The 19,994-nt window shown below is 33.0% G+C and overlaps 5 protein-coding genes and 1 long non-coding RNA gene across 6 annotated transcripts; 1 reads left to right on the top strand and 5 right to left on the bottom strand.

Moving 5' to 3' along the window:
• Positions 1-1,184: 1,184 nt before the first annotated feature.
• On the top strand, positions 1,185-3,275 carry LOC17890638 (probable sodium/metabolite cotransporter BASS3, chloroplastic). Its single transcript, XM_023786048.1, has 5 exons — positions 1,185-1,694; positions 1,907-2,002; positions 2,083-2,389; positions 2,471-2,718; positions 2,821-3,275. The coding sequence occupies exons 1-5, from the start codon at positions 1,306-1,308 to the stop codon at positions 3,050-3,052; spliced, it is 1,272 nt and encodes a 423-aa protein (XP_023641816.1). The 5' UTR covers positions 1,185-1,305; the 3' UTR covers positions 3,053-3,275.
• Positions 3,276-3,316: 41 nt separating this feature from the next.
• On the bottom strand, positions 3,317-4,456 carry LOC17893269 (dCTP pyrophosphatase 1). The gene is made up of 2 exons (XM_006299000.2): positions 4,226-4,456; positions 3,317-3,770 (listed from the first exon to the last, which is right to left on the bottom strand). Exons 1-2 carry the CDS (start codon positions 4,346-4,348, stop codon positions 3,480-3,482), a joined length of 414 nt encoding a protein of 137 aa, XP_006299062.1. The 5' UTR covers positions 4,349-4,456; the 3' UTR covers positions 3,317-3,479.
• A 1,885-nt stretch (positions 4,457-6,341) lies between these two features.
• LOC111831675 lies at positions 6,342-7,013 on the bottom strand. The gene is made up of 2 exons (XR_002834794.1): positions 6,898-7,013; positions 6,342-6,824 (listed from the first exon to the last, which is right to left on the bottom strand). It is a non-coding gene; the product is annotated as an uncharacterized LOC111831675 (long non-coding RNA).
• A 594-nt stretch (positions 7,014-7,607) lies between these two features.
• Positions 7,608-8,924, bottom strand: LOC17892162. The gene is made up of 2 exons (XM_023785619.1): positions 8,117-8,924; positions 7,608-8,026 (listed from the first exon to the last, which is right to left on the bottom strand). Exons 1-2 carry the CDS (start codon positions 8,922-8,924, stop codon positions 7,608-7,610), a joined length of 1,227 nt encoding a protein of 408 aa, XP_023641387.1.
• Positions 8,925-12,840: 3,916 nt separating this feature from the next.
• On the bottom strand, positions 12,841-14,425 carry LOC17890647 (cytochrome b561 and DOMON domain-containing protein At3g25290). The gene is made up of 3 exons (XM_006297806.2): positions 13,754-14,425; positions 13,407-13,661; positions 12,841-13,315 (listed from the first exon to the last, which is right to left on the bottom strand). Exons 1-3 carry the CDS (start codon positions 14,402-14,404, stop codon positions 13,052-13,054), a joined length of 1,170 nt encoding a protein of 389 aa, XP_006297868.1. The 5' UTR covers positions 14,405-14,425; the 3' UTR covers positions 12,841-13,051.
• Positions 14,426-15,715: 1,290 nt separating this feature from the next.
• On the bottom strand, positions 15,716-18,261 carry LOC17891929 (protein NRT1/ PTR FAMILY 4.1). Its single transcript, XM_006299009.2, has 4 exons — positions 18,049-18,261; positions 17,729-17,946; positions 17,132-17,640; positions 15,716-16,692 (listed from the first exon to the last, which is right to left on the bottom strand). The coding sequence occupies exons 1-4, from the start codon at positions 18,143-18,145 to the stop codon at positions 15,969-15,971; spliced, it is 1,548 nt and encodes a 515-aa protein (XP_006299071.1). The 5' UTR covers positions 18,146-18,261; the 3' UTR covers positions 15,716-15,968.
• Positions 18,262-19,994: the final 1,733 nt, after the last annotated feature.

The raw sequence follows: 19,994 nt of genomic DNA, 5'->3' as shown, positions 1-19,994 counted from the left end.
CACTTAAGATGCACTCCTAAATCAACTATGACGAAGTACCCAACACCTCATATCCATTGATTTTTTACCAAAATAGAAAACGATAAATTCGTTCTAAGATATATGTGAGAAAGTTGTGAAAGTTATTTTTGGTGCATAAAAATAGCCATTTTTTTTTCAAAATATGTCATGAAAAAATTGGCCGGAATAGTTATAATATGCATTGCTGCCATGACTTGAGAAGGAAAAAATCAGAAAACAGGTAGAGGAGCAAGCTTGCCATCCAATGACGTATATAAATTTTCAATTTGTTCAATCTTTGTGCCAAGCTCTCCAATATTACAAAAACGGATTTGTTAGTTAGAGTAGAGTAGGTTTTCGAAAATCCATTTAGTGAGCTTGACTTCCTTTACAAATTATTTTTGTACCCATACTGGTCGGAAATTTTTTAATAGATTTTTGAAAATTTTATATAATAAGAAACTATTACTGTAAGGATTTTTTATAATATTTTTTATGTATTTTATTTAGATTTTTATTACTAACAATGCATAATTGCATAACAACACAAATAATATAAAATAAAATATGCAATTGTTATGCAATTATGCATTGTTAGTGATAAAAATCTAAATAAAATATGTGAAATATATATAATTATGAAAAATCTTTACCGTAATCGTTTTCTGTAACACAAAATAGTCAAAAATTGGTTAAAAAAATTTCAACCATTATTTCACAAATATTTAGGACGCTCTTCTAAAAAAAAAGTTTCTTCCAAATTTTCCACTAATATTTTACCGACAACCATTTCCAATCAGCATAATGATTTCACCTAATTAAAAATGTAAATACATATCATTAACTCCAAAACATTTTTAATCCAATCATACTAATACATAAATTTTGAGTTTTTCACCAAACAAAACAAAACTAACAGTTTTCCACCCAAAACACATCCAAAAAGCTCCAAACTAATATAATGCAAAACTCCACACGGACAAGTTTTATTGGCAGAAACAAGGACACACCCTCACAAAACAAAAACCAACGGTGCTCAAAAAGACTCATCGACGACCACGCCTCCAAACAATCTCAGCCGTTCAATTTTCTTGCAGCACTTGTCTATCATGCCTAAACCTTAAACAAATCTCTCTTCTTCTTTTTCTATATTATCACTTCCTTCTTCTTCTTCAACTCCAATCCTCACCCTTTCAAAATCCCATTACGCACAAACTCCACGGCGCCATTTCACGGTGGCGCTTATTAACCCTCTCCTTCTCCGTCACCTCTCATCATAAAAATCAAACCTTTATTATAAAAAAAATGACTTTGATCGCTTCTTTGTCCCTCCCACCACCAGCTATTATACAAAGACGAACACTTTCGGATTCTAATCGCTTCAAATGTCAATTTCGCTCTTCTTGTTCGCCTCTGTCTTCTCTTCATTCTTCATCTCTTAGTAAATTTCTAGATTTTAGTCTACGGCGGAGACACGGCGGCGGATTGGTGCCGGTGGTGGCGTGTTCAACGACGCCGTTTATGGGTAGAGTTGGATTGCATTGGAGAGATGGGAACATGTCTCTGTTATCGTTTTGTGGTGGGACTGATGTTACTGAGAGAGCTGATTCGTCTCAGTTTTGGTCTGCTTTGCTTCCATTTGTTGTTGCTCTCACTGCTGTTGCTGCTCTCTCTTACCCACCTAGTTTTACTTGGTTTGTCTCTCTATCTATGTAGCTTAGTCTTTTGAAGAATCATAGCTGCAGATGCTTATATGGTTTCTGCAAAATTGGTGTCTTGGCTTAGAATTAACATCAAACTCTGTGGCTTTTACTTAGTTTGCTCTGGTCATCTGTTGTAGTGCTGTTTAGTGAATCTTAGATTTTGAATGGGAGTTTAAAATGAATATCAGATGAAATGTTTTCAGGGTATCTAAAGAACTGTATGCTCCTGCTCTTGGAGGGATTATGTTGTCTATTGGAATCCAGCTTTCAGTTGATGATTTTGCTCTTGCATTCAAAAGGTACTTGGGCTATTCTCTTACAAGTTTCATGATCGTTTTAGTTTAAGTAGATTTTTCTTGAGAACATTGTTTTGATGCAGACCTGTGCCGTTATCTGTTGGGTTTGTTGCTCAGTATGTTCTGAAACCGCTGCTTGGGGTTTTAGTTGCTAATGCTTTTGGGATGCCGAGGACCTTCTATGCTGGCTTTGTACTCACATGTTGTGTGGCAGGGGCTCAATTGTCTAGTTACGCCAGTTCTCTGAGCAAAGCAGATGTGGCCATGAGCATTCTTCTCACTAGTTCGACAACTATTGCCTCTGTACTTTTTACCCCTTTGCTAAGTGGTCTTCTTATTGGATCGGTAGTTCCTGTTGATGCAGTTGCCATGTCCAAGTCCATACTACAGGTAACAATGTTTAGGAATATGACCATGAAGAATCTATCATTCTTTTCTTTTGAGGTCCAACGAAAGCTTTACTATCTGTAGGTGGTGCTTGTTCCAGTCACCCTTGGCCTTGTGTTAAATACTTATGCAAAGCCTGTGGTCACTCTTATTCAACCCGTGATGCCGTTTGTTGCTATGGTATGCACTTCATTGTGCATTGGAAGCCCACTTTCAATAAATCGCAGTCAGATTCTGTCAGCTGAAGGTCTTGGATTGATTGTTCCCATTGTTACATTCCATGCAGTAGCATTTGTCTTGGGATATTGGTTCTCTAAGATCCCAGGCTTACGGTAACTCCTTAATTCATGTTCTTTTCATATCTCTTCAATATTTTCCATAATCCATAGAACTTTGAAAATTTATTGGGTTATGATGTTGGATCTTTTAATTAGACAAGAGGAAGAAGTTAGCCGGACTATCTCCCTCTGCACAGGGATGCAGAGCTCCACATTAGCCGGGCTTCTTGCAAGTCAGTTCCTTGGTAGCAGCCAAGCCGTTCCAGCAGCTTGCTCTGTGGTTGTAATGGCCATAATGGGTCTATGCCTTGCCTCTTTCTGGGGCAGTGGGTTTCGAATCAGGGACATTCTGTCGCTATCAACACCGCAAGCCACTGCTGAATCATGAGCAATATTCAGCAGCAACAAACCTGTAAAGCAAAGGAACCACACCTTGGGACATTGATGGCAAATGCTTTCCGGTTTTGATTTGATGTACAAACAGCATTTGGGAAGTAAAGATAAGGTTTAGAGGGGATGGTATAGGTAGTGTAGACAAAATGGTGTTCATCAATCATCTTGTATGTAGTTTGCTAATTCATGGTATAAAAGTTTATCTTTTGTTGCCTCTCTGTGAACTCTTGCTGCAAAATTCAGTGAAAGCAAATACAAGTAATAAACGGTGTTCATTCTTTGTGACTCGAGAGTACAATTATCTAGTTATCATTGGACAACGCATTACATAAATTGATTCATCTGAAATATAATCAGACTTATATGTTCTTGACTCTTGCTCCCAACTTCATAACAAGAGAGATTAATGTTCTTCATTTAACTTAATGTTCTTCATTCAACTTAATCTTGCTTCTCGAATCTTCACCATCACCAACACAATGATCATCAGTCTTTTTGGGTGCTGGATACTTAACAGCATTAAGCTCGATCTTTCGTAGAGCCGCTTTGCCTAAATCGACACCACAAGCATCCGAAAGCCTCACCAAATACAACAACACATCTGATAACTCTTCTCCAAGATGAACTTTCTCTTCTTCTTTCCAATCAGGACAACCTCTTGCCACTTCCCCTTTCCATTGGAATATCTCTGATAGCTCTCCCACTTCACCCACCTGCAAACATTTCCATACTCTTATAAACTCTCTTCATCTCTTTCAGTTCACTTATCAAATCATTACTATACCAAACAAAAACACACAAGAAACACATTTTATAAAAACAAAAAGTTTTAGCCTTTTTAATCCAACTAGATTGTAGGGCATAGAGGTACATGAAGACAAATCAAAGTTGAAAACTTTACTAAAGAAAAGGAACAGTCACATGTTCTTGTCGCTGTCTATGTTACTTGTCACCAGATCTAACTGGTCTTTCCACTCACAAGTTACGATCAATTCCAATGTTAATAAAGCTAAAACAGAGCTTACATACAAAAAAGATGAAATCTTTCATGGAAAACAAAAGATCAGATTTAATAGAGAACATAATCAAATCAAATAGATAACAAGACCCATTTCAATTTTATTACGGACGAATCAAAGTAGATGTGAGTAAAAAAAAAAAAAGATACCATTGCAAGGAGGAGATTCCTAGGACTATGATACTTCTCCCAATCTCTAGCTTTTGCAAAATCATCCATTTTCTTACTCAGTGTTTTAAGAGAAACCTCTTCTTCTTCATCTCTTTTTTCCATTATCAATGAATCTAAACACACAAAAGACTTAAACCCTTGAGCTTTCTTGTGAGAAGAAGGCACAAAAGACCAGAGAGTTTATAGCAGAGGGTTTTTGAGAATGATGAGAATTGGTAGAGAAGATGACCGGTTACCGGATGATTCCTGTCGGATACAAGGTTTAAGCTGAGTTAATGAGGATTATAAGAAACAGACACGTGGCAGTATTTTTACTAATTTGTTGACTTGGCGTTGTCCTATTTGTGGGAATTGAGAAATAATTGTAATAGAATCTAGTTTTATTTTTTTTAATAATTATTTTATTTTAATTTATGGATGGTTCTAATCATATGCTTTTTTTTTTTTGGCTTGCTTTATTCTTGTATCTCTATAATATTTTTTTCTAGGTATGTTGTAGAATGTTTTGATTAGGTAAAGATAAAATTGGGAGAGATAAACATATTTTTAATATGAGAAAGAAAGAAAAGAAAGGTTTTTTCGAAAAAGAATATATTAAAAGAACCCAATTCTTTAATAATGTTGAAATGAAAAGTATAACCAAATTAGGAAGTGATGAGCTGAAATTGTAACCAAATGGAAAAATTTATATATGATTGTGTGAATGGAAAATTAATAGGTGGAGTAGTGGGCAACCCATTAGATGAGAGAGTAATTAACATCAAATCATATACATTTTATGATAGTAACAACGGATATGGAAGAAGTTGAAAGTTGAATTAGAGAATACAATATATAAGTGAAGTAATTAAAATTTAATTGAATGAAATAAAAACGTATCATTGTAGTTAGGAAGAAGAAGGACGTGAAGCCATAAAAATCGTTGTAGAGAACTTAGAAGAGGAAAGTGTACGTTAGATGAGATAAATTTGACGGTGGATCAAACCGGAGAACCAAAGTCGGAGAACATAGACTGGTTTGTGATACGTATGTATCACAAAATCAAAGATACAAGGAGAAGATTATATATTAATTTTTTTTTTCTGAATCCAAAAAGCAAATGCATATTTACTAAGGCCCAACAAAAGCCCAACGCAATTGTTAACCAAACTTAACAAAACCAATATTCACGAACCTCTATCAATACAAGCAATCTAAAAAATCAACTTAACAAATAATCTCTCGACATAACTAAATAAATTCATAGAGATTATTAATACTATTACCCGTGCTTGAAAACAAAAGTTATTAATATTTATAGTTTGATAATCTTTATAGTGAAACAAAAATAATTATTAATATTTGAAAACTAAAGAGGTTGGTTTAAAATGGGTACTCAAATAATCAGATAACTAAAAGCAAATGTTTGATAACTTAAAAATTAGATTTCTCTCCTCCCCTTAACGAAGTTATTCTCCTATCCCTAAAGATTTTCTGCTTATGCAGTAACTTTTGTGAATATATATTAGATTAACTATGTAAATCATATGTTACCGTTATTCATTATAAGTTATTTGATAACCTCATAGTTATATAGTTAAATTATTTACCGATATAAATTTTAAATTAATTGATAAATTCATAATTATCGAGTAAAATTATTTATTATATGACTGATATCAACTAACTTATATATTAACATGTTAATTTATTATAATATTTTATTTGTTACCGTTAACTTATACATAAGAAACATATAAATGATATATAAAAGTTATTCTAAAATTTTATCAATATCTATTTTGTTATGTGATAAAATATTTGCTATCTATACTAGGGATAGCTTTGTCCAATTTAAGTTGTCAAGAGAGAGAACTAATAAAAAAAAAGCATGTATAGATTCTTAATGGGAAAAAAACTTAAAAATACTCCATCTATTTTTTATTTGGACGTTTGATACCTCGTCTTTTTTTATTGGAATAAAAATGCTTCATATTATAAATTGTTGGTAGTTTTGAACCGTTGACTTAACCTCCGTTAACGGACGTTAGATAATCATTAACCGGTGTTAAAACTTAACCCATATATTAAAAGGATATATAAACTCTAAGACAAATAAATACGATTATCTTAAATTGGTCTAGTGGTAATAAGTAATATGTCTAATGCTTCAGAAACACGTTCGAGCCTGCCCAAATACATATTTAATTTTTTAATATTTTTTTCATCTTTCTCCTTCACAGGAAACCCTAGCGCCTCCTCTCTAGTTCTATTTTTTCCTCAGTCGTTAGTCTCCATGAATACCTAACATGACCGTCCTCACATATATAATAATGTCTTCGATCGATATGCAACAACAATTTCTTAGCTCATTGCTTGTCTTCCTCCTCGCGTTGCAATCTGAGAGGCGGAGGTAATGATAATGATGGCCACGAAGAATTAGGATGAGTCATAATAATACCACCGTTGGATTGTAAGGAGGAGTCAACGCAGATTGGACCAACCGGTGGCGGTGGTGATGGATTATTAACCGGAGGCGACGCAGGAGTAGAGATTGAATTGGGGTTGATTTTATTGTTTTGATTGGACAAGGAAAAAGCTGAGAAACATATCGTGAAGTAAACAACATTGAAAGATGAATATATGAAATTCAAAGAACCCATGAATATTACCAGATTGATGAACCAAACTCGGATCCAATTATCATCAATCTACTCGGAGCTTATGAATTTTTCAAGCTACGAATCTGGGTTATCTTCGATACCCGAGAAAGCAAAAAAAAAAAGAAAAAAAAGAAAAAAAAAAATAAAAAATATATATATATATATATATCTTTATGCTCGTAAAAAAATTCGAACGCTGGTTCTCTAAGGGTTTGCCTTCTTTGAATTACCATTAAACCAAATAATATATGAACTTAACTATTTGTTAAACAAACTACAAAATATCGATTCAACTAATAGAGTTTTCATGTCTAAGAGGCTTCTTTAACTTATTTTGTTTTTTCTCATTTTCCTCCTATCTTGAAGACATTAAAAGCTTGTTTGACAAAGTTTTAGTTTCCCTTGTGATTTTACTTTTGTATATATATTTTTTTGAATATAAAATATTAAATTAAAGTCTCTCCTTACTAAGAGAATTTAACAACTTTAGATATATATAAAGAAAAACTCACTAGGTCAATGCTTCATTGAAGTTTCTTGAAACAGAAAAAAAAAAACTAAAATTTAAAGAAAAAATAAAGACAAAATAAAGAAATAATAAAGAAAAAAACAAGTTTTTAGAAAAAAAAAATGGATCACCACCATCAAGTTCTCCTATCCCCTTGTAAACTTTCGCACAAACCTCATTGCTACTCTCCATTTCAAACTTTCTATATGCTTCATATATTGTTAATAGTTTCCAGTATCTCATTAGCTTGCGTCTCTGGTTTATCAAGTGCATTCCCCACTTCTCCCATCTCGTCCTCGATGAAAGCTTTGAGAAGCTCTGGTGTCAAAGCTGCTGGATCAAGCTCCAAACAATCTTTAGGAGCGTTCTCACCTTCTTCACCTGTAAGTAAATGAAAAGGTACCTGATGCGAGAACCTGAACAATTCTTCCCTTGGGTATGTCTTATGAGTTGAATGGCGGCAGAATATATTATGAAATCCTGGGAGTTTAACAAGCGGTGCAACCTTCACACCTTTTTCGTCATCAAAATCTTCTTGCACTTCAACCATTTCAAACTTGTTCATAACTTCTAGAGAAATTGTAATGTCCCAAGCTGGTGACCAATTTTCATAGAGAGCCCAAACAGTTCCTCTTTTCGGGTAGATGTGCACAAATCCTTTCGCGCCTAGTTCCCACTTGACTTTATGTGAGAATGAGTTGAGAGTGTCATAGTTGAGGCGCTTTCCAACTGAGAAGTTTCCGCTTGTCTTGTAGTAGTATGATTCAATCCATTTCATTGGACCCAATTCGTCATTTTTCTTGCAGTTAAGCCATGAAATACACAACTTGAAAGGTTCTTGAGACACAACCTTATGGACAAATGCATAATTCCGAGGCAATATTCCATAGTCATCATAAAGAGCCCATACCTCGTTTTCTCCAAATGAAGATTCAATTCTGTCTTTGTCAAAGTGATAGAAATCTGGATCTGGGACACTCATATCTACCACATAGGGGTCCTCCTCATTTACAATCTCTACTCTCTCCGCTTCATCACAATCCTTGGAGGCTTGGTTTGGTTCGGCAGCTGCACCAATATTGTTGTATTGAGAAGTGGGATCATACAATGTATCCACATCATCCAAAGCACTTTGAACCAAATTTGGAGTAAGCTCGAGATCACAATTGATATGTCCATCTTCGCTGATTCGTCTAATCTGATGAGGAACATGAAGCGTATTTGTTGATGGAGGTTCCTTCCGTTTGCGTTCTCCTTCATTCATCATCCTTGATTGGTCGACAAGGTCAGTAACTCTTGTTAGAGGTTGATCTTCTGGTCTCTCATAAACATGCTTCTCTTTTTCCCCGCCCAAAATTCGGCATGCATCGTCAATTATATTACTCGCTTCATCAATGCAATCAAGATTGTGTGCCTTGACCGCCAGTTCTGTGGCTCCATGAAGATCACCCCCATTGTGCATCTCCACTGCGGTCACTTTCGTTCCTCTTGCTTCTTCATGGATGTTTTCGTTCCTTGATTCATCCATTTGCATCACCTCTTGGTAAAAATAGATCCTACAAGATATAGACATTGTAAGTTTGATTCTTAAACAACGATAAAAGAAATATGTCGGAAAACTTTTTCTCAATAATACAATTTTCATCATCCAAAGATATCATAATCTTGAAGCCACTATACCAAATTTTCCTAGTAAAAGCAACTCATATAACAATTCCAAATCTTTATAAATATAAGAGATGGAAAGAGATATTTAATAATTCGTTTTCGCGCCAAAGGTCGTTACTTATCAAGCTTTAGATTTGAGATCAAAATTTATTGTTTTAAGTATATGCTTCCCTAACGATTTTCAATTCTTAGATAAGGAAAACCAATAACACAGTAACACAATTAATTAGTTTTAAACAGTTATAAAAATGACAATAACTCATAGATGGTTTGAGCGCGAAAAATTTTCAAAAAACTAAAGATATAAACTGAATATTTGCGAAAAAATGTTTTTCATAATAACATAGGAATAGAGTTAGTGGGTGAAATCCGTTGAAATCTAGAATCATTTTCAATAAATCTAACAAACACATGCAAATTCAAAGGGTTCTAAAAGACTTTTACCACGATTGATCTTAGTTATTTGGTCACAAGCATATATATATATATAAGAGATTAATTTAATAGACATACAAAAGAACATTTTCTAAATTTAAGAATCCCAACAAAATCCAGAAAAAAAATCCCACTAAATAACATTAAAATGGAACCTATATACATATATTAAAGAAGGTTAATTAAATCACAGAAAACGTATGAAAACAAAAATATTGATTTGAAAAAGAGTAAAACAAAAAGCACGTATTATTCTGAAAAGAACAAAAGAAGATAGTCAAGAACATGAAATTATACCTTTGCGTTGAAAGAGAGGAATAACAGCTTATGACTTGTGATTGATTTTGTGATTTTCTTATGTGGTTGATTTTGTGATTTTTTTATGTTTAAGATATAAAAGAGTCAAATTTATAGGATTATGGATTTGTGGTAAATGGTGCATCCATATTGACTTTTATGGTCAGTATTACAATTTTGAAGTATTTGACAAACATTCTTTTCTTGACTTTGTTTTTCCTTTAGTCATACTTTCCTTTATTGATATTAAATTATTTCCAGATAATCTTAATTTGTAGACAGTAATCATTTTTAGGCATTTTTATTTATTTTTCATAAATATTCAACTTAAAGAAAATATAGTTTGAACAAAGTCTCCTTTTTTATATTCTCTAAAAGGTGGACCAGATCTTACATTAAAAGAATCTTAGTGGGATATTTTGTTCTTCATATACTTATAGTTGGCTTGGGAAGTTCCATAAAAGTTCATGAATATCAAATTCTCATTTTCTAAGTTGGTGTTCATTTTGTTGTATGAGTTTATGACCTATGGACTTCTTTAGATCAAGTATAAAAAAAAACTCTTTTTTATTTTTTGTAAAGCCTCATTTCTAATTTTTTTATTTTTAAAAGGAAAATATAACATGCTGGATTTGTGTCTCTTTTTGTTAATTTTACATATCTAGGGGGGGGGGGTTGGATTATTGGGAAGTTGATCTTTAAAGAGTTTATGGGTTTTAAAAGTTTAGAGATTTTAAGATTCTCAAAAGAATTTGTAGATTCTAAAATAATGTTTATCCAGTTTTTTAGAGTTTGTAGATTCCTCATATGATAAATTTTACAAATACTATTGATAAATCATAAACGCAGTATTTTAGAAGTTATTTTAATGACCAATTATGTAAGAAATCATTTTTCCATAACACTAGTTTTTGATAGAATTTGATAAAATTAGAAAATCAATAAATACTCAACTTTTTTAATAACAAAGGATTTTAAATGGAATTACAAAATACATACACTAATAACAAAAGATTTTAGTAAAAATCTAAAAATCCATAAATGAATAACAATAGAAATCATAGAGTTATTGGGAGAATGATTTTTAAAGATTTTTAGAGTTTAAGATTCTATTGTTATTCTTAAAAAAAAAAAAATAATAATAATAGAATCTTAAACTCTAAAAAATCTTTAAAAAATCTTTAAAAAATCATTCTCCCAATAACTCCTCCCTAGTGTTAGGTTCGTAGTTAGAGATAATAATTAACTCCTTTGTACATAGTGTTAGATCTGTGGTTAGAGATAATAAATTAACCATAGTCCACACTAGAAAATTGAATAGAATCTTACATGATATATAAGACATTGATCAATCCACTCATAAAAGATTGACGATTGAATATTTTTAGTAAAACTAAAATTGAACATTTTATGTATACCAATCAAAAGCATTTATAGATTTCTCGCTTCAATAATGTTAATCTAATTGTATATGCTTTTCCCTTCAATAATGTTTATTTTGACAACGAGGTTGGAGTGTGCTAGAACTATTAAGAAGCATTTATGATGCAAGTATCTATGTAAGCTTTTGATGGAGAACCAATAGTGGAAAGCTTAGTCATTTCATAAGTTCAATCTTGATCGATTTGTCGATGCCCTAAAATCATTAGTTCGAGAAAGAAGAAAAATGATCATGGTTATTATATATTTCACCTCATTCTTAATTCTTAGTTCATTTTCACGATACTAATCACTCATCTTTTTAACATTAAGTTTATAATCTAGCCTTGTTTTATTTAATTGAATAAGAAATGTTATTACGGAAATGAAATTGAAACGTTATTTTATGCTCGATTTATTTGTTATCATTCAAACGTGGCAAATATATATGATTATATTGAGGTATTGAAACGTGACGAATCTATGATTTGAAGCAATGAAAATGTAAAATTGTATTTGAACTCCCATCTTGTAAAAAGTGTTTGTATAATTGTATGTACGTATAAAGAACCATTCAAATTTAAAACTTCAATGGCTCATTGATTGATGATTATGATAACATATAAGACTTAGTTATGATGAACAAGGGACACACGAAACAAGCCTAAGTTTACGGAACAAGGGACAAAGAACAAAGTTCCCGTAATTATGACAAGTTGAAAAGGAGAGCTCTCTCAAACAAAACGTAGCCATGCAAGAACGACAGATGGAAATGTAAGCTCGACGACAGTGCAAACCCCATCTTTTAAAGGTTATCTTTAGTAACTTTAGAATAAAGATTAGATTGTTTGCACTACTACAAATAATGATAATATTATTTGTATATAAAATTAATTGAAAAATATATATATTTATATAGATATTTAAAAAGAATTTTTGAGAAATGTTATTTTTAGTGTGTCTATTTTCAAAACTGTCATTTTTTTCAGATATATTCTTCGTTCAATACGGAAAAACGTTAAACTGTAAAGATGTATTTTTGAAAAAAGTTTATTTAAGAAAAGAGACATTTAATATATATATATATGGTAAAAAAAAATTTTATTTATTTAAATCGCAATTTTGAGTTTTTTTTTTCTTCTATTTTGGTTTTTTTTTTCTTCTAATTTTAGATTTGATTGTGTAAACTATCCATATAATGACCACCTTTACTGAACAAAGAAGAGACGTTTATATTTTTAAAAGGTTCCAATGAATCTCAAACAAACCATAGAAAGAAACAATGTTGAAAAAGTTGATACCAAAAGAAAAAGTTTTCAAATGAGATTTCAACACAAGTTTGACATTAAGTCTTTAGAATAAAATAAAGGTTTTCTTTGCTTTATGGGTAATGAGTCTAACAACTAATGTGAGGACAAAGAGATCCTATTGCAAATCACTTTGAGAAAGACACCTAGGTATGATTATGTCTTGACACCATAATTTGTCTAAGACTTAGTGTACATAGACGTTTCATCTTACTAATTGGCCACAACGACAAGCATGTGAACATATTTGATTGCCTTTTTTAATCACATGGGAATAATAAGTCCAAATAATTAGTTGGACACTTAAAAAATCATAGATTCAAAGTAGACTAAAGAACTATTATAATATATTAATCCCCTATAATCATCCATAACCAAGAAATAAACTCAAGAAACAAAACCAAAGAGCTACAAAACAAGAGAACAAAATAATATATCTATACACTGCTAATACAAAGGTTCATAACAAATTTTAGTAACAACCACCACAAATGAACCTTTTAATAAGTTGACCAGAATCTTTATTGGCTCATGTCTTCATTGAGTTGTTTGATTTTCTCTTGAGTACAATGACCCAAGTAACTGCTTCCAAGAGCAAAGCAATGCCACCAAGAATGGCTATCACTGCAATGTAAGCAGTCTTGTACGTGTCTTGTGGTTTCAAGATGTTGAGCCCTTTGAAAACATTAATGATCCCAAGGATGAGTATCGCATAGCCGACTCCATGATGGTAGATGTTCCAATAGAATCTGTACTTGTGATCTTTCTTTGGCCTTAACAACATCGCAAACATCTATACATAGAATTTTAAAACATAGTCAAAATCTTGAATCTTGAACATGAACTAAAACAGAGGCAAAAACAGAGTTCTTCTTGTAATTTACCTGAATAGTGGCAAGGGTGAAGAGGGCAATGCCAATGTTACGATGGCTGGTGTAGCTAATACCCTCGGACTCGCTGCCGAGCTTGAGTCCGGTACCCCAACCGGCAACACCAATGACATAAGCCGAGAACTGACAAGACACATGAAGGTAAAACCAAGCCGGATCTGCGGATTCAAATATTCTCATATACCTAGCAATTATTGCTCCTAAAGGAAACAAAATCCCCCAGCTCACCGCGTTTAATATCCCATGAATCTGCACAATTATCCGATTATAAATCATAATCTATCGGTTTAAAGAATCTTGTTCTATAGAAACCGCGAATTCGATGTTTTAAAGAAACTTACATTTCTCTTCTTGATCTTGGCATTGACCTCGCCGCCCACAGAGCTTGTTGTGCTGCCGCTATTATCACCTTTTAAATCAAGAACGCTCATAGAAGCAAGATTAGGTGCATCGAAAGCGTGCTTCCCAATCATTCCACCAGGACCTAACGCAGGACCAACTTGCCAAACCTGATTCACTTTTCCCTTTGCCACCAAATCAGCCGGAACCTTAACCCTAGCAAAGATCCTCAACGTACCATCCTTCGCAGCTTCCTCGGCTTTCATATCCCAAACATCAAACGAAAGCTTCGAAGGAACAAGCGAGCTATAAGAGCTAATGTTTAACGTCTTCACCACGGCAACACCGTTACCTGGATCCTTGTAAGCGACAAGGGTTTGAGCCCCAACCATACCTGTCCCTGTCGGATTTATCGCCCAAGCGATCCATCCACCAGGCTTGGCCGGTGGAGCAGAGAAGACAACGGCGAGAGTTGTGTTGGCTGCGTCGTAGGAATAGTGAAGGAAGGCTTTGAGTTGAGGGAGGTCAAGGCAGTGAGGGTATGTTTTGTCGCCGGAAAACGTCTGTGACTTACATGTTTGTGAGACAGACGGTGAGATTAGCAGAGCCAAGAAAAGGAAAGAGAGAGAGGTTCTTACGGAAGAAGAAGACATTGTTAGATGGGATTGAAGTAACCGTAAAGGTTTTTTCGCGGAATAAATAGAAGATGTGTGTAATAAAAACTAACATGTGTTTTGGTGTGTGAGATTTAATAATAGCCAATAATAGATTTTTTTTTTTCAGTTTTGGTTATTCTTTTGTTTTTTGCTTTTTGAGAATACATAGGAATGATGTATGATTCTCGAACTAAAGAAAATAAATTCAAATTAAAGCTAAATTAAAATTAGATATTTCCTTAATAATTTAGTGAGAAGGAGCAAGTGGGCTATTTGTTCCCACCGCTATTATATTCTCACCATATCTGGATTCGAACCCGGCCCTCTCAAAGAGATATACATCGGTTATTCGTCCCACAAAAAAAAAACAAAGACAACCAATCGCGGGTCACCACGTATCAGTGGAGCCCGCGAATAGTGAAGAAAGAAGGCGTAGGACCGTCCCATTTTAACTAACGTTCTTCAATTTTATTTTATTTTTAATTTTTTTTTGGGAAAAAAATTATGTGGGACTTGGGCTATGTACGCCGATGTACATGGTCTTATAATTTGTAATGATGTCAAAAAAAAATAATTGAAAAAGTGGTTTGAAATATTGTAAATGTTTGGGGAAAATTAAATAATTTGTTAGCAAAAAAGACATTTCTATAACATAAGTTTCTTATAATTTAATTATTACAAATTTAACTATGTTGTTGACATAAAAGTAAAAACATTTAGCTATGTGATATAATTATGATAATTGATTAATAGTTATGAATATCATTATACCAAAATCACAGTAATTATGACATCATAACCATCATTACCAATTTACCATCATCATCAACACTTTCATAATTACCATGCTTATCATATATCATAGTAACAATATCATTGATCACAATGGAAAATCTAGAACATATGACATAAGAATTTGGGTGCTTTAATTTTAATTACAAACTAATTCTATCCCCTTTTTTTATGCAACATTTCACAAAGTGATAAAGTAATTCTAGTTTTCAAAATGATAATTCTGCTTTTAGTAAAATATGAAGACCCTCAAGTTTCACCCTACTTTGCTTTATTTTATTTTATTTTAATAGACACAAATTAGCTTTTAACAAAATGGTCTCAAGAGTCAAGAAACATATTCATTCACACGGTTGCTTTAATTGTTAAGCTAACAACGCACAAACATATTCACACTATTAAAAATTTTCTCCATTATATTATTTCACATGCATACTTAGCTTTATTTATAAGATAATAGCATAAATTTTAGGGTACGTAGCATATGACAAACGAGATACTCTCTCACTCAGCAAATGGAAAATATTGGTATCTAACTAGAAAACGTTACTTTCACACTTTCTTAATTAGGGCAGAATCACAAATTATGAAACTCAAATGAAGTAGTTACTATTTCCTCTCATTATTACATGACACATCAACCAACTTGTGAACCACCACACAAAACCATTACGCAAGTTACTTAGTATAGACTTCCACTACATGCATAGCATCTTTAAATTTAAGGAGTTCTCTATAGATTAGGCAACATACTCTTTTCTTCTTTTCTTTAATATCTTCTCGCCCAGAAGATATAATTAAAAAGATTAAGAGTATTAAGAACAAATAAAACCACGTAGAACAGTTCAAGCTTGGACTCGTTAAGATCCTCCCGGAGCCAACCCGTGACTCCATTAATGACCTCCACAAGAACCGAGCTAAGGAAGAAACCCATTGAAGTAGAGCACCACCCTAAGGCTGTGCTCATGCTCCTCATACTCGCAGGAGCTTCTCTAAAGAAGAACTCTAGCATTCCCCCAAGAGTCAACATATCCGAGAAACTCAACAAAACATATTGAATCTCTAGCCAAAACACAGAGACTTTGACGTTGTTGTGAACCGCTTCATGTTTTCTCTTGATCTCCACGATGGATGCAACCGCCATTGAGATAGAGGAGAGAGCTAAGCCTAATCCTATGCGTTTCAAATTGAAGCTTGACGATCTTTCTTCGTTTCTTGATAAGATCTTTTTTCCGAAAAGCTCGTAGAAAGCTAAAGAAGAGAGCATGCACATGATGGGGATGGCATTGAGGGAAGCCACGGGGATCTCAAAGGAACGCCATAGTTTTCTGTTCATCATAAGGCCTTGTTGTACGGAGAAGGTTGAGAGTTGTGCTAAGCAACAGTTCATTACAATTGTGCTCCCAAATATTGGTAGAAGAGCTAGAAACGTTCTTGTTTCTTCAACTTGTGTTGCTGAGATCTTGTTGTTGAGCTTTGATTTATTCAAAAACCTGAAATATTATAAAGTTTATAACATGATAGCTAAATACAAATCTTTAAATGCATGAGTATCTAATTTAATTTCACTGAATTAAAGTCTTTATCGTTAGTATATATATACATGTTATAACAACTTTGATATTTCACATAGATGATAAATAGAAGTAGCTTTTAAGGATATATTAAAAACAATCTATGGCTTCAAGAGAATATTCAGTTTATTAAATCTTATACTATATAACAAAGTCGTTCGTCAAACTTAGGTAGTCTAATTTTACATCTATACATATAGGAAGCCAAAAAGATATTATAATCCCCTACTAGTGTAGTAAAGTCCATAAGAACTTTATTTTTGACAGGAAAATGAATCTCTAACAAATTGGGTAAGCTAGTTTATGTTAGTTTAGTGTGAACAAAGAAAATGAAATTTTATGGGTTTAGAATCATTACTTGAATTTGTTGTAATGAATGTTCTTGTCCGTAGAGTTATGATTCTGTGTTACCTCTGCATCGGTTACAAACCTATTTCGGTTTCTTGCGGCAGAAACAAACACATTCATAATTCTGGTCAGAGGACTTCCTGTTGGACGCTTGAATCGATATATCGGGCATCCCACGGCGAAAATGAAGATCGCGGAGGCCAATACCGCGGTGGTAACATTGAAGCTAGAGCTCCATCCTTTGTTCTCCTCGATCCAAACCATAAGGGTTACGGCCAAGAAACCTCCAAGGCAGATAGAGAAGAAGTACCAATTGAAGAATCCTGATATCAGCTTCTGGTTTCTACTATCGAGCTGGTCACCTCCATGAGCAGGCAATGACCCCTTGACACCTCCAGCACCAATAGCTACTGCATAGAGTCCGGTGTATAGAACAGTTGATTGAAGAGTCGAAGGTGTTTTACCTCCATGAGGTTGTAACTTATGGTTATGAGCTTGGAGTGTCAACAAGATCAAGCCCTATCAGAAAATGGAGTAAGTATAAACTTTTGAGTTATACATTGAAAAAGTTGAGTCTTTGCTATGATTTAATGGATTCATTACATACCATGAGTTCAATGGAACAAAAGAGGATGAAAGTGGCATAGCGAGTGAGGAAAGAGTCCGCGACAAAACCACCAAAGATAGTGAGCAAAAAAGATGTTCCTATGAAATTAGTCACCATGGTTGCTGCTTTGGCTGATGAGTAATGCATTGATTTCGTAAAGTACATCATGAAGTTGGTTGAATATGCTAAGAACACCATATTCTCCATCGTCTCTACAACTATACATTAGACCACACAAAACTCATAATCCATACCTAATGACATATTAGTGTGATTTTATAAGGTTTGTGTTTTTTTTTAAGTTTTAGAAAGTTACTTACCACAAGCAATGAAAGCAGCTATAATCCCACCATGTTTGCCAGAAACTGCCTCTTTACCTCTCCAATCTTCAAACTTCTCTTCCATCTCAATCTCCATCTCTTTCTTCTCTTAGATTAACTATGAGTATACTTTTGTGTTTATACGTTTAATAAAACTTGAAGTTACCGATGGTTAGTTGCTTCTTGGTTTAATTATAAAGAAGTGTATAAAGAAGTAAACTAAAACTGCATGAGAGGTGTGAAATGTTAAGAGGAGAAACCGGTAACGCACACTTACTATCTATTGAAAAATTTCGCAAGAGTCCATTCACATTCAAACTTGGTTTGTTTTAAATTTGGACGGTTGCAAATAATTGCAATATTTTTGTCTTACTATATATGAAATTACATGCAATATTATCACTCTATATGCTCAAGCGTTTTTTTTTTTATATTCTTCCCATAAAAACTTTGACCATGTGGTCTAGAACATGTATACACCGAGGTCTCATAACTATGTGTGGTTTGATCAGTCTTATGTATTGGCACCTCGTACGTTAAAGGATGACCACAAAGGTGAATGGACCAGTTGGCCAAAAACAAATAAGAATAAGAACATAAAAAGTGAGTAGTGTAGTGTAGTGTAGTGTAGTTTAATAAGAATAAGACCAGTTGTCTCATGTGTAGTGTAGTTTTTTGTTTTTATTATTATGACGCAATCCCATGCAAAATTTCATACTAAAAGCGTTTACGGATGTTCAAGTTAAGCAAAGTCTTAAGATTTTTTCTGAGATACTTAAGAGAAATCGCCCACCACAGCTTGGTTAGAACATATGTACTTTAACCATATTTTTCTCTCCTAATGGTAGTTGGTAATAATTTTCACTAATTTTAACAATTGATAATAATTTCAATAGTCTAGTAAGAAAATAGGAAAAATATCATAAAAGTACATCAACCTATTATTATCTTGTGGCGACAAGAATGATAATTTTTTTTTTTTTTTTTGACAAGAATGATAATTCTAGTGATTTGGTTTTACGACAACCACATAAATGTCTTTGCTTCGCGAGTTTGGAATCGGTGTTTCTCTGAGTACTTAACAACAACCCATAGCATTTTAAGCATTATTGTTGTTTTCCAATTTTTGTAGCACGTTTTTATCTATTTTCTATAACTTCTGTCAAAAATTTTGAAAATGATAAAAAAAAACTTAATAATTTTACAAAAGAAAGAAACCATTATTCATATATTTCTGAACAAAAAAATACACAAACATTTTAGATGTGCAAGAAAATACGTGAATTATTTTTGTCTACCTCTATATGATATGTAAATTTAAATTCTACGCATTAAAAACCTACTAATTTATGGCAATTAGTAACATCCATTTACTTTTTGTATTTTGAATAAAAAATTGTGAATATTTTTATGAAATCATATTTATTTTTCTATTGTCATTTGCGCATTTTCTTAATATTATTTATATTTAGTGATCCGAAGATCGTGGCAGCGAAATACAAGATATATCAAGAAATAACTGCGTTAACAAAAGAAAATCAAGAAAGAAATTTATTTTGTTATTAACATTCTTGTATTGAAAATTGTTTTCTGACATTACATGGAACTGATGGTGTCATTAGTGAATGATGACAAAGTTTCAACTATAAGAAAATATGAATCAATTATAGATTTGCCATTTTATTTGATGCCATTTGTGGATTTACCATTTTTAGTAAATTCTTACGGATTGGCCATTTTTCATGTTACAAAAATGCGATTAAACATGCGTTTTACTCGTTATGTTTGGGTTTAGTCGGTTCTAATTGTTTTTAGGTTTAATTCTTATATAAAGTATGTCTTTTAACCAAAAAAATCAAAAAATAGACATTTTTAAAAAAAGTTCAAAAATGACAGATTCATAAGATTTTAGCAAAAACGACACATTCATAAAGTTTGCTCTATTT

The sequence above is a fragment of the Capsella rubella genome, unplaced genomic scaffold (genome assembly GCF_000375325.1).
Source record: "Capsella rubella cultivar Monte Gargano unplaced genomic scaffold, Caprub1_0 scaffold_3, whole genome shotgun sequence".
NCBI lineage: Eukaryota > Viridiplantae > Streptophyta > Magnoliopsida > Brassicales > Brassicaceae > Capsella > Capsella rubella.
This window is presented reverse-complemented; position numbering and strand designations above follow the sequence as displayed.